Below are 13506 nucleotides of genomic sequence, written 5' to 3' on the forward strand. Positions count from 1 at the left end.
GTGACTCTGTAACATTAGTGTGATGTGAGCTTTTGAGCTGTAAATAATGATTGGGCTCATAAACTAAGGAGGCTGGGAAGTGAAACTTTCAGCAACTGTTGTTGATTGGGCTGGGAGAAGGATCTCTTCCCACCTGCTTTTAAAGCCTCTTTATGTTACTTGCAATTATGTCCTTTGTTACATCAACACCCTTTTAAAAATGCAATTGTGTTTAATGTGTGTTACTCCTCCAAAAATCACCTGTTTTTCTTGAATGGCTTGGTGCTGCTGCTTCTGTTGTACATTATAAAGTGAGTCAGAGTAGTGGATCAAAGGAAAACAGCATTTCTCCCATGTGAGTTCAGTAGCTTAAAATCTGGATTAAGGTTAATTATTAGACTTGGGAAAGAATATGAGAGTTTGTGAAAGAGGAATTGGGATTGTGTATTACAGGATAGATTTTAGTTGGATAGGATAAAAATGTTTAAGCAGAACAATGGGCACTGAATAAGTCAAAATCAGAAGCAATGTGTGCGCAGATAGGAAGAGTGTGTTAGAAAAACCTCCTGACTTAAGTTAGTGTAGCCTGTATTTTGACAGAGAGCCCTGCCCAAGTGCAGCCAGGATCTGGCTCTTTATAGCTGAAATTTGTGACAGTGGCAAAACTTATGTTCTCCATAGTGGGAGATGCTGGACTTTGTGAGAGCAAAACTGTTTTGTGGTGGTTTTTTCTGTTTTTTTTCTTATAAAGTAAAAACATCTTCCTTCCCCACATACCCTTGATAAATAATACATCTTAGTTGTTTTCTTTTCCCTTGTGTCACCTGAGCTACTGTATCTTTGCCTTTTTCAGGTTCATCTGATAAATACCTAAAGTACCTTTTCACTAGGAATGTGAAAACCAGGCCACTATTTCTTGTATTTCTTCACTGCATGTAGAATTTTTTTTTTATTTTTTTTTTTTCTTTAAGCCTTTCCCAAAGAACAGGAAACCTAAGAACTTGTGCTTTTGTTTTCCTTCCTGTACTCTTTTGCTGTATCTGCCTGTCTGATGAATTTCAGACAGACTTGAGAGGCTTCAGAGACACAGAACTCCTTAGAAAATGTAGCTGTCTTGGTTAAATTAACATCCACAATAATGCCCCGGCTGAGGGAAAGGCCAGTGTGTTCCCACCCCACTTGAGAACCATGGTGAAATTCTGCCTTGATTCTCAGTTACCAGAGAAATCTGGGGATGCTGAGGATGGCTGTGAGCTTTGTTTTACTTTCTTATTTTCCTTCTTGTGTGGTACTTCTGCTTTTTACTGTTAAGTTCTTTCCTTGGTCTTTCAGTATTCTGTTTCTGAAGTCTACTGGGTCTTTGAGTCTGAAATGGCAGGCTCTATGATAGAGATTGCAGCCAGGGTTGGGTTTTGTGAGGTGGTGTTTTTTGTTTTTCTTTTTTGCCTTAAGTATGAAGCAAAATGCACATAAATTAGCGTCTGCTGGCTCTCTTGTTCCACTGAAATAGATGCCCTCTTTCTAGAGAATGTGCACTCAGAGAGCTCTGAAGAAAGAGCAGCTTTCCTACTTGTGGAATTATTTACAGACTCCATTACTATCTCCGTAGGTGGCCTGGCTATTACGCCAGAATAAACTTTGGGTTCTGTGCATTTCAAAAGCCAGAAACATCCTTTTTCAGAGCTGATTTTTCTCTAAGATCTCTGCCAAAGGTCTGAGAAGCCTTCCTGCAAGCCGTCTTGTATTTATTCTTAATGCACTGAATAAACATTAGGAAGTAAAATATTTGCCCTAGGATATCTGTAGCCACTTCACCTTTTCTCTTGGCTCTGACTTTCCAGTCATTTCCCTTTATTAAAATCATCCTCCTGTGCTTAATAGGGGCTCCTGTGCCTGTCATTGCCCACCCTTGTCCTGTAAACGCTGAAACCAGTTCCAGCAAATTTATCGTTTCCTCTCTGTGCTTGACTGTGAGGCTCATTAGGCTTTATCAGGGTCAAAGGTTTGTCTGTTCACTCTTAAGAGTGTGTGCTCACTTTACAGGCTAGCATATTCTTGAGCTGAAGTGTTCATTCAGTTCTCCATAAAGGCTTGTGTAAAGGCAAGCAGTTTGATTTCTAGCATTGCACTCCCTTAATTCCCTGTTAAAAATATTGTCATTATACCCTTTCAGTTGTGAGGTTTCTTTTGGAGTTGCTACATTCCATACACTGCAAACTATGCCCTAGGTATTCAGCTGTAATAGTTAGCAGGTGCTGGGGAGGAAAACTAAATTCTTTGCACAAGTTTGTGTGTTCAGTAATCCCTTACCAGCTTCTGGGTTAGTTGAACAAAATGAGCCTTGTATCATTTAATTTCACCATTTGTCTGTGTCCCTCAGAAGATGGGATGGGATTGCTTCTGTAGTGAGATCTTGTGCTTTAACAGTGTAATATGCATAATTTTAAAATATATATGCTGCTATGCAGTTTGCTTCCAATACCAAGTACACATTTATGGACATAACTAATGTATATGCTTATACAGTCTAGAATTCCTCAGTCCTTTTATCTTCTTAAAGTCTAATTATACTGCTAGAATGGTGTTCTGTGCACATGGTTGAATTAATGGTTTTGAAAACAACGCAACCTCTTCTGTTTCAATGCATGAGGCCCTGCTTGCCAGATGAGTCTCTGAGATGATGTTCTCATTGCTGTATTGACTTCTGGCAGAGCAGAAGCTGGCCGGAAAGAAGTTAACCTTAGAAATAATTTAGTGGCACCAAAATGTAGGAACTCAAGAACTGCTTCCTTAGGGCTTTTCTTGCTGGGCTCTGTGCCACTTCAGTAGTGGAGTGTGAGTTTAAAATCAAATGGCATCACGTCTCCTGATGTTGGTGGTATGCTGTTTTATAGCTAAAATCTTTCAGAACCGCAAATGTTCAGCGAGTTCTCTGTGGGCATAAATCTGTATTCACATACCACAGGCGCCAAGCGCCTTGCCTCCCTGCTTCCTGAAAGATAAATGATTTGTTTTTTCTTTGCAGACTATCTGTCACATTGATATATGTAAATCAATACAGTTTGACAATTCTAAGACATTCCATAAGTGATTATTCTGAAATATGTATGATTTTAAGTCCTACTTAAAGTCACTGCTTAGCAGGGAATTTCATTTGTCTTTGTTATGCTGAACTATTTGAGTCATTTTGCGATTCATATTGGATTCATAGCAGATTCATTTTCTCACTATTTTCCTGTTATGATGCCATTGATTTATGTTACTGGTTTTAACATTTGTGATATATGTTTCAGACGTTTATCATGTACAAGATGAAATTTGGATATTTGTAATTGTAGGCTCCATATTTAAAGTCTTAGTCCCTTTTGCCTTCAACAGGTAAAATTTTACCCATTACGTAAGCAGGTTTTCCTGGTTTAGTCTTGCCAAACAATAATTGCCCTAATTATTGTGCCTTGTTTTCTTACAGATGTGTACTGGTAACTACATCTTTGTTCCTTATATGATAACTCCGCATAACAAGGTGTACTGCTGTGATAGTAGTTTTATGAAGGGACTAACAGAACTGATGCAGCCAAGTCTTGAATCACTGCTTGGACCTATTTGCTTACCTCTGGTGGATCGATTTATCCAACTCTTGAAGGTGGCGCAGGCCAGCTCGGGGTGAGTTGATGTTTTGTACTCCTTTGTATATTGCATTTTTCTGCTGACAGTACAAATATCAGGTCTCTTGCCTTCAGAGTGAGTGATGTTTCTGTTGAGACAAATTGATAATGAATTAATGAATAATTCAGCTTGACCGACTCTCCACACTAATGCTGCTCTATCAGTAGATGTTCCGTGAAGGTATTGTGGTAGAGTTGCAGTGCTGTAAAAACAGATGCAGAAGAGCTTTCACAAAGTTCTAATGTTTCGTTGTTCCTTTCCAGCCAGTATTTTCGGGAGTCCATCCTTAATGACATTAGGAAGGCCCGTACCCTCTTCACTGGCAAAGAGCTTGCAGCAGAGCTGGCAAGGATTCGGCAGCGAGTGGATAATATTGAGGTCTTGTCTGCTGACATTGTAATCAACTTGCTGCTGTCCTACAGAGACATCCAGGTATGTATCTTCTGCTCAAAGACAATCCATCCAAAATGGGATAGATTTAATTTTTGGTGGAATTCTAGTGTGTTTTGCACACATTTTCTGAGAAACTATATAAATAATGCACACCAGTAAAAAAAATTGTTACAGTATCTTCACCGATGCTCTTTACTTCTGGTTATGTTGTTGATAGTGTACTTTCACATAGCTGAAAAGATGTTACAACAGCACCTAAAAAAATATGTAACGTACATCATGTCTCCATGTCAGCATTGCTACATGACAGACAGCCTGTAGTGTGCCCTACTTAAAGGCCATGGTAGCGTTCTGCTATTGATGTGTTCGTGTTCTGACTGCGAGCTATATCACCATGCATATGACATTTCTCTCGGCGACATAACATGTTTGTATGCACTGCAGCTTCTCTGAATGGTACTAGTAATTGCTCGCTTTATTATACATAGTTTCAATTGTTGCTTCTTAAGTGTTTTTAATTTTTGCTTGTGTCTAGTGCTTACCTTGAAGAGTTTTGGAGTACTTCAATACAGACGCAGTTAGTATTATAATTTCTACCTGATATGAACACTGATATATGTTCAGCCCTGAAGCTAACTTGTATTATGAAACATGGAATGGGAAATTTCAGTATGTATATTTAAGCAGTTCAGGAATCCAAATCGTGTTAAGTGCTCTGTTTATTTGCAACTCTTAGTGCCAAGCCATTTATAGTTTCAGAGTGAGGAATGTAAGATCCGGTATGAAATACCAGCTCCTTAGTTCAAAGAAGAGTTTGTATAGGCATACTTCAGTACAGCTGCTTAAAACTTCATTGTTCCTTTCTTTTTGGAAGGATTACGATTCCATTGTGAAACTGGTGAAAACTTTAGAAAAACTGCCTACTTTTGACTTAGCTTCCCACCACCATGTGAGGTTACATTATGCGTTTGCACTGAACAGGTAAGACTCTACCTTTCCTACTACTGTCAAGTAGTAAATCAATACCACAAACTCAATGTGTGGCTGATAATCCTGGTTATAGGTCCCTACTGGAATCTTTGTATACAGGTCTAGGGTTCTCACTGTAGCAGTTCTGGGGACTCTTGACCTTCATGATGAGTTTGAGCTTCCTTTTCCTTTCATACTGCCAAATTGCTTTCCTCTTCCTTCTCTGTGAGTGTCTGTTTTTATTTATTTGTCTTTCCATAGATCTGCATCAGCATTTGAGTTTTTCACTTCAGTGTCTGAGTCTGTAAAAGTAGAATACACTTTTAACATCGCTATTGCCTGACAGCATTGTAGCATTTGTGCTGAGTTAGACATCCTCTCATTCAAGTCTGAGTTCTCCTATTGTCAGGAGACAGGAGAAAAACTTCCATGAAGTCATATTTACTGTGTTACAGTACACATTTTTTTTTTTTTTCACATTCTCCAATAAATAAATAAATAATGTGCAGTGTGTCACATACAGCAACATGCATCACTTCTTTGAGTTAAATGGGAGCTAGGCTCTTGTGCTTTTTTGCTTATATTGTGATTTTTCTCAGGAATCTGAAATACTGGCAATTGAGGATGGCATTAAAGAGGGAATTTTCCAGTGGAAATTGCAGATTTTCTGATCCCTTGGTGTTATCACAGCAAAGATTGCCCTCTGATGTTTAGAGGAGCAGACCAAGTGTCAGCAGGCAGTGCAATTCTCAGATATATGTAGGTTGCTCTAAAAGTAATGCCTCCTATTGTTTTCCATGGAAAGAACAACAGATACAAATAGCTCAGTAGCACTGTTTGATAGAGCAAATTCTCAGCTACAAAACAGTATTTTTCAATATCACTGTTAGCTGTGCATTTTCACCATGCCATGTTTGTAAAAAAATCTGCACCAGTGGAGGTGACCCACTGTCACCACTGCTGAAACACACCACCCACCGTTTCACTGTGCTCACATCTGCTGTTTGGTCTCCATCAACGTTCAACAACTGTCAATAAAGGTTGGTGGGTGCCATTGTTTCTGCATGAGGGAGTTCATTGGCACCCCTTTGCTATAGTTCCATGTCAGATACCATTCTGTCAGACTACCCCTCTGCTGCCATCTTTCACACAGCAACAACATGTAGCAGAATGTTGGAGGGAAGGCTCAGCCTCTACTGCCATAGCACCAACAGCAACATCTGATATCATGAGCCATCTTAAGAGAAAACAGGAGACAGTGCTTTTGGAGCAGCCTTTGCATTGCTTTTTATAAATAAGTATTGCATGATCTCCCTAAGGATTGCTCTCAAAGCTATTCTTACTGCTGTTACTGCTTTGCGCTAGCTGATCGTGAGGGAGAAAACATGTTTGGGGGCTTTTATAAAGAAGGTTTTTTTTGGTAGTGATGTTTTTTAATCTTTGTTTTAAACATGTTTATAAAATAATCCATTGCACCTAGGAGTGCATTTTACATATATTTATATATTAGTCTGTAATCATATCTTTATTTAAAATCATGTATTTAATCTTTAAACGAATAACTGTATATTCAGATTGGTCACAAAAAGGTATTCCTTGTTAACACTATTATTTTTTATTGCAATATTTATTTTTAATAGACGAAATCTGCCTGGGGACAGACAGAAAGCTCTAGAAATTATGATTCCTTTAGTAGAACAAGAAGATCAAGTAGCCTCAGATATGTACTGCCTGGTTGGTCGCATTTACAAGGACATGTTTTTGGAATCTGGGTTCATAGATACAGAAAGCAGAGACAAAGGGACCTTCTGGTGAGTAGTGTCTTCCTGGTCTATGTGTTTTTCTTAGCTTTAGAAAACATTCCTTTAATGAGAACATACTTCAACTCTTTTTCATTCCAAATATTTTGTGTTCTTGATGGTTATGCTAAGTCTTCTAATCTGGGCCTCGCTTACTTGTAAAGAATGAGAGACTTATGTTGTCTGTACGTCAGCTTCCATGAAGCTCTATAAGTTCTTCAGAGCCTTGGAAGTTGAGGTAGCCCTCATCACAGCTTATCTTTCTCCTCTCTGTCAAATGTGAATTCTCTTGTTTTCTGCATTACATTTGGGAATCTGGTCCAGATATTATTCAGGCTTGAATCAATAGGCGTATCTGCAGCCTGGTAGATATTTACCAGCTATGCTTAAAGGTTCTAAAGTATAACTGTGCTGATGCGTAGAAAGTACCATTTTTGTCTTTTTTTTTTTTTTTTTTTTTGGCTTTCTTGCTGATGAAGAATATAAACTCATGCTCAGAAAAGGTTTATTACCTCATCATCACCATACCATGTCTGCGTATTACAGTGGACCACAGTACAAATTCTTATGGTACTTGCCTCTAAAATGATCGTTCTTTTTCCTTTGGAATGTGCTAAAATGCCAACTTTTATGTGGAATAGATTAAAAAAAATTCTTCTGTCTCTTGTCAGTGTCAGGCCTTCAATTTCCAAAGGAAACATACTTGAAATTGTAACATTAGATACTTTTGCCAGAGTGAGCTGTTTTTTTCCGTTACAGTCCAGAAAGAGAATATAGGTAAATACTTGTGCATATACTCCATATCAAATCCTAGTCCTGCTCTTGAGTTCATCAGCTAACTGTTGAAGTAATTGCTTAGAACTGAAAGCTTGATTCTCCTTCTCTCGTTTCACTTTTTTTCAGTAACCTTCAGATTTGAGTTGCCTTTGGTGAAATACATAATTATTCACCATCTGCAGTCATAGAATACACGTACAATTTCTAATTGTTGGTTATGTTTTACACTTTTGTAATGCTTACTGGACTCTTAAAATATACTGCAATAGCAGGAATGCAGCATGTTATTTCCCCCCCTTCCCATTTCATAATTTTGAATTAAAGAATTTATCTAAGCCAAAGCTCCTGTGAAATTTTCAAAATAGTTGTAAAATAATGTTTTGTTTAATGTTAGCTGATACAAAAAGTAAACTGTAGTCCTTATCCGGTACTAGGCATCACCATAGACAAAACAAATTAAATGAACTTACGTCTGTGATAGTGTATCTTGCTTTTTCCTCATTTGTACTGCTTTAAGAACAGATAAACTTTGAGATTTTCAAACATAATCAGGTGAGTTTATGTGTTTAGTAGGCAGAATTACTTACTAGGATGTTTCACACAGCTGTTTTAACATGCTTTTAATAAATGCATCTGTCAGTCATGTTGCTCATCTACCTTCATGAGGTGCAATGATTGCAGTCATAACAGTTTGGGGGAAGGAGAACAAATGCAGCTCTTGCCATGGGTAGGACACTGACAGGCCAGCTCTTCCATAATCCTTGAAGTCTTTGGTCAGTAAGACCAAACTGAAATGATCTGGAATTTGACTGGAACCTGTCCTGGGTGCGCCAGTTGCATTTTGTATGTACTTTATGTTGAATATTGATTTGAATACTCGTGTCAGTCATATGGCAGGCTTCATATGGCTGAAGGGTTGAACCATAACCTAATTGGTGGCCCTTGGCTGGGAGCAAAGCTACTACCAGTGCTGCACCCTGGCCTCAGCGGGGGCGGAAGAAGGTGTGTGCGGGAATGCCTCCACAATTGTATTAGTTTATGTCGAGATAAAGTTTATTATCTTTGTCTTAGAGAAATTTAGTGAATTGCATAAGATAGGAATTTGGCAGCAGAACCAAAGTGTTAGTTTTGCAACAGCTAATGATGTCAGGGTACTTTGTGCTGTTAGAGAAAAATAAATGCAGGAAGTGTGATTTTTCTGACAACTGAAATGTGGAGTAAAAGGCATCTGTGATAAAAAATATGAGACAAGAAATGAAAGTCTGATTGTTAACTGACACTTTCTTGTTGCATACTGACAATGTAAATCAAACTCACCAATGCTATCAATGCTTCTTTCAAATCCTTTTACTGCTACTCATCTTATTCAGTGTCTGTATTGCAACATTTTCCTAAATATCAGCTTTCAATTTTTTGGAGCCCCTTATAATGGAATTATCTAAGCCAACCTCTATCTTTAGAGGAAGACTTCTAAACCTGACTGCTTTTCTGCAAGACTGATTCCTTCTGTGTCATGTAGGGCTTGTCAGTGTGCACCAATTGCACCTGTTGAATTTAAACAAGTTCAGTTAGTGGATGTTAATTGAAAGTGGTTATTTTCATTTGTTGAAATAATTACAAGTTTTTCATTTTTATTTTTGTCTGTGAATTTCTTGTTGATTCTTATTGTTTTTTCTTGTGCATGTTGCAAAAATTATGTCACGGAGGATGCTACTTGTCAATTGAAGCTTAAAGAAGCCAAGGACTGAGTGTAGCAGAAGAAATAATCTCTCTGATCCTAGGAAATAATTTCTCCATCCCCCGTGGTTAGGGAATATGGCCTTTTTTTGTTGCCTGTACGCGACGCTTTGTTTTCAAATCAGTGCATTGTTTTTTGAGGGCTGTTCATCAATTGCTTCTGCAGGCAATAGCTTTTTTTGTATGCCTAAGTTCATCTCTGCCTCCTTTGCCTATATGTTTAACATTGTTGACAGCATGCGTGTTTCCACCTTTGGATGATGCACATTGGAGAAGTTTATTTTATTTATAAAATCTGAAGTTCTGTATTTGTCACTGAAATAGAGAAATTTGGGTACTCATGCCAGAAATGAGGCATTTGTGTGTCACTCGCTTCTGTGTTTATGTATTTTGATATGCTTATGTCACTGGGGCAGATCCATGATCTAAAGTCTCAAGTTAGTGAAAATCCATAAGAGGATTCCATTTAAGAGAAAATTAAAGAGTCCATTAATAAATATAACTGAAACAGGTCTTTTAAAAGTTGATAATACTATTTTTTTTTATCTCTGTGGAAAAACTGTGAATCCAGTAAGATACTAACTGTGCTGGGGTGGATAACCAGGGTCTGTTCTTGTGTAAAGGAAAATGAAAGAGGATGCATATATAAGTAACTAACTCTTAAGTAAGTAAGTCATTCCTAAAAATAGACAAAAAGCACGTACAGAAAACAATATTTTTGTTTCCATGGATTCTTGCTATGTAAACAGAAGATAAGCACCTACAGAACCTAAAAGTATAATTATGTCCCTACTAGATTGTGTTATTTGGAAAGCAAACTTGTATGTTTGTTTTTTTCCAGGTTCAAGAAGGCGTTTGAGTCAGAGCCAACACTGCAGTCGGGAATCAATTATGCAGTGCTTCTTCTGGCAGCTGGACATTGCTTTGATACTTCTTTTGAGCTTCGGAAAGTTGGTAATTACAGCTTGCAAATTCATAGTGAACTTGCTTTCTAGTGAAAGTACGACACGATCCATTGTCACAAGGGGGAAAAAAATCTGATGGTTGCATATGAGTTCTTCGACAATGAGTATGTGAACATCTAAGTCAGTGTCCTCAACCACCACTGATCCCACCTGGCTGAGAGTGAGCACTGTCATGATGACCTGATTCCAGGATGAAGGTCTTAACAGGTTATCAGAACCTAGTGAAAACTGGCAGCCCTTTTTTGCAGTGATGTCTTTTTTTTTTTTTCTTTGAGAGCCAGAAGGAAGGAACGCCTTAAGGGGGAGTCCAGATCTGGGGAAAAAAATAATAAAAAAAATAAAACAAACAGAAAACACCTACGGATCAATAGGAAATACGGGCAAAAAAAAATTGAGTGGTCAGAATGCGCTTAGATTGAGATTGGGGTAGGTTAAGAGAAGAAAGAGCTACACTTCTCTTCAGATGCTGTTTTTGAGGTTTTTTTGAGCTTTGGTGGTCCACTTTGTGATTTTGATTGGTGGGTCTGCTGTATTTGAAGAGAATGCAAAGTCAAACTGGTTTAGAAGTAAGGTGTGTGGAGTATCTCTGAAAATAGTTTTCTAGATAAAGAACATTTTTTTGAGCTTGAAGCTCAGAGATGATTGCTTTCATGTGGATAATAGAAGTGGAATTGAAATTTTCTGGGATTAAGGCAGGTGATTATTTGGATGTGGTAGGCTCTGTAGAGTTGCCCCCAACTGTGTTTGCCTTTATTTGAGTGGACAAGATTTTTCTTTTTGGATTGGATAGAATGCTTTCATAGTCTACACTGAAATTTTAATTCTTGTGGCAGCATAAGTGGTTAAATAAAACAACCAACCAAACAAAAAAAACAAAATCGTATGCATGCACATTTTGCTTCCTCTGAGGCATTTGGAAATATTCATTTAGCTGGTGTAGCTTTAAATTAGGGGCAGTTTAGTGAATCTGAGCTATATTTATCGGGTAGTTTAATTTGAGTCCTCCAATTCTGAAGAAACTTCAATTGTATGCAGGCTATGGCTGACTGGATTTGGATGAACTGATTATACTGATCAGAGTTAAGTATTATTTGTAGGAATCTTCTTGTGAGTTTGTGCAATGCTTGATCTGTTTGTGTGGAGAATGGTACCGAAATTAAGGTTCCTTCCTACTTAATGTTCCATCTGTGGCTGATGAATTATGTAGAGAAATAATATCCAGTAGCTGTGCTTAGTTGAAGAGTAGTGATTTCTTTAGTTTGGGATATTTGGTGTTGGTTGGTTGGGTTTTTTGGAGGATGAGAGAAAGGAACTTTGTTTTCTTTAGAAGCTGTTAGTGTGCCAGTCTTTCTTATATAGACATTTAATTGATGTCTGCTGATAACTCTTAAAAGATGGTGCCTTCTGTGATCATAGAATTGTTGAGTTGGATGAGACCTTAAATATCATCTGCTTCCAGTCCCCCTGCCATGGGTAGAGACACCTTCCCCTAGGTCTCCTTCTGCTCTTGTTGTAAAGTATTTCTTCTTTATGTCTAATTTAAATCTACCTTCTTTTAGTTCAAAACTGTTACTCTTTGTCCTGTCATTACACCCTCGGATAGAATCCCTTTCCAGTTTGATCTCCTTGTAGGCTGCCTTTAGATAGTGGAAGGGATCTACTAGTGTCTATTTTGTTATAAGTAATATTGTTAAAATACTTGGAAAGATTATTTCAAATACAGTAATAGACCTTACTCATTGATCAATGGTAACTGGTGATAAGGTTGTAGTCTATGTTAATATGATGAGGATTGTCAGCTGGCTTGAAGTGTGCTAGATTCTGAGGACAAATCAGTATTTCTTTTATAGTGGATTGATGTTAATGATTTTGATCAAAAATTAGGAAAATCAGAGAATGCAAGGAAAAAAAGAATATATATTTTTTTGGTCCCAAATATCTTTCATACTTGTGTCATATTTTTGATGCCACCTTTTTGTATTTATCTGTGTATAAGACCATTCATTAACAACACTTAGATTTGCTTAGTAGTGCTTTCAGCTTGGTGTCCTCCTGTAGCATTATTACAGCATGTAGAAGCTAGAGAAAGTCTGTTTCCTGGTGGGAGATAAGGACAGAGGTGAAACTGGCTGAATTTCAGTCCAGATTGTATGGAAATAATATTGGTAGATTAGGAAAGGCTAAGGAAAGATACAGTACTTAATGGCATTTCAGGGGGTATATGATGCTGTAATTAGAAGATGCATATCTGATTACATTGGGAATAAAGTAGTAACTCCAGCAACCAAGAAACTTTTTATCCACTTGCATTAGATCAGAAATTCACCTTCTGAGTGTTCCTTCCTATATTTGTCAGAGTAATAGTTCACATGAAATGATCAAGTGGAGCATTAATGAAGTGCTCATCGTATTTTCTTTATTGTTTACTTAACTGTGCAAAATCACAGAACTTTGAGACCAAAACATAAACATAGTACTTTGCATTGCTAGTAATGATCTCTGCAGGCTGGGCAGAGTACGCAAAGGACCCAATAATACAAATTGCTCTGTCAATATTTGAACAAGGAAAGCAGTTTACAAATAAAGCTTTCACAGTAATCTTTAACTGCCAATATCTTGTTATTGAATATTATTTTCTTTCAAGCTGTGGGTGTATTCATGGCATTAATGACTGTTCTGACAGTAACAGTTTCTGTGTTTATGCCCATTTCTTTTGAAGGCAAAATGTTTTTGATGAAATGTTCTGGACCTCAGGTGATGCTGTGTTGTTTTTGTGAATGCCAGGTTTATTGCAAACAAAGAGAACATCTTGTCTTCACCTGGTTGTTCCTGTACTCTCAAAAAACTTCTAAGGATAATGAGATCAAAATAAGCTAGAGAAATAATAAAAGGAGGCTGCAATCTTAAAATTGCATATTTTCTCTTCAAGAACAAATAAACTTTTCTCTAAGAAGCAGACAGCTAATGCTTTTACTTACGTTTAAGTGTTACTTTACTTTGTATGTTACTCAAGTGTGACAACTTGTTAGCAAGAGAGCACAAAGTGAAATATAGATACGAACAGACTATAGAACATTTGTATTTTAAGTGTAAAACTTTTTTTTTTTGTCTAGTGTTGATAAAATAGTGTAAACAACATGACAAAACAATATGGATTTTGTTGACTGAAATTTAGCTAATATAATAAATCTGTTTTGATTAGTTTTATTGCTGCATTCAGA

At 37.4% G+C, this 13506-nt stretch overlaps 1 protein-coding gene across 1 annotated transcript in view; it reads left to right on the plus strand.

The window, feature by feature from the left end:
* MAP3K5 (mitogen-activated protein kinase kinase kinase 5) overlaps window positions 1–13506 on the plus strand; it is an 86497-nt gene that overhangs the window by 35840 nt on the left and 37151 nt on the right. Inside the window, exons 4-8 of the mRNA XM_015858370.2 lie at window positions 3449–3642; window positions 3909–4077; window positions 4913–5019; window positions 6648–6818; window positions 10162–10274. Of these exons, the coding sequence (XP_015713856.1) occupies window positions 3449–3642; window positions 3909–4077; window positions 4913–5019; window positions 6648–6818; window positions 10162–10274 (754 nt within the window). The remainder of the gene's footprint in view (window positions 1–3448; window positions 3643–3908; window positions 4078–4912; window positions 5020–6647; window positions 6819–10161; window positions 10275–13506) is intronic.

Source organism: Coturnix japonica, chromosome 3, assembly GCF_001577835.2.
Source record: "Coturnix japonica isolate 7356 chromosome 3, Coturnix japonica 2.1, whole genome shotgun sequence".
Lineage (NCBI taxonomy): Eukaryota > Metazoa > Chordata > Aves > Galliformes > Phasianidae > Coturnix > Coturnix japonica.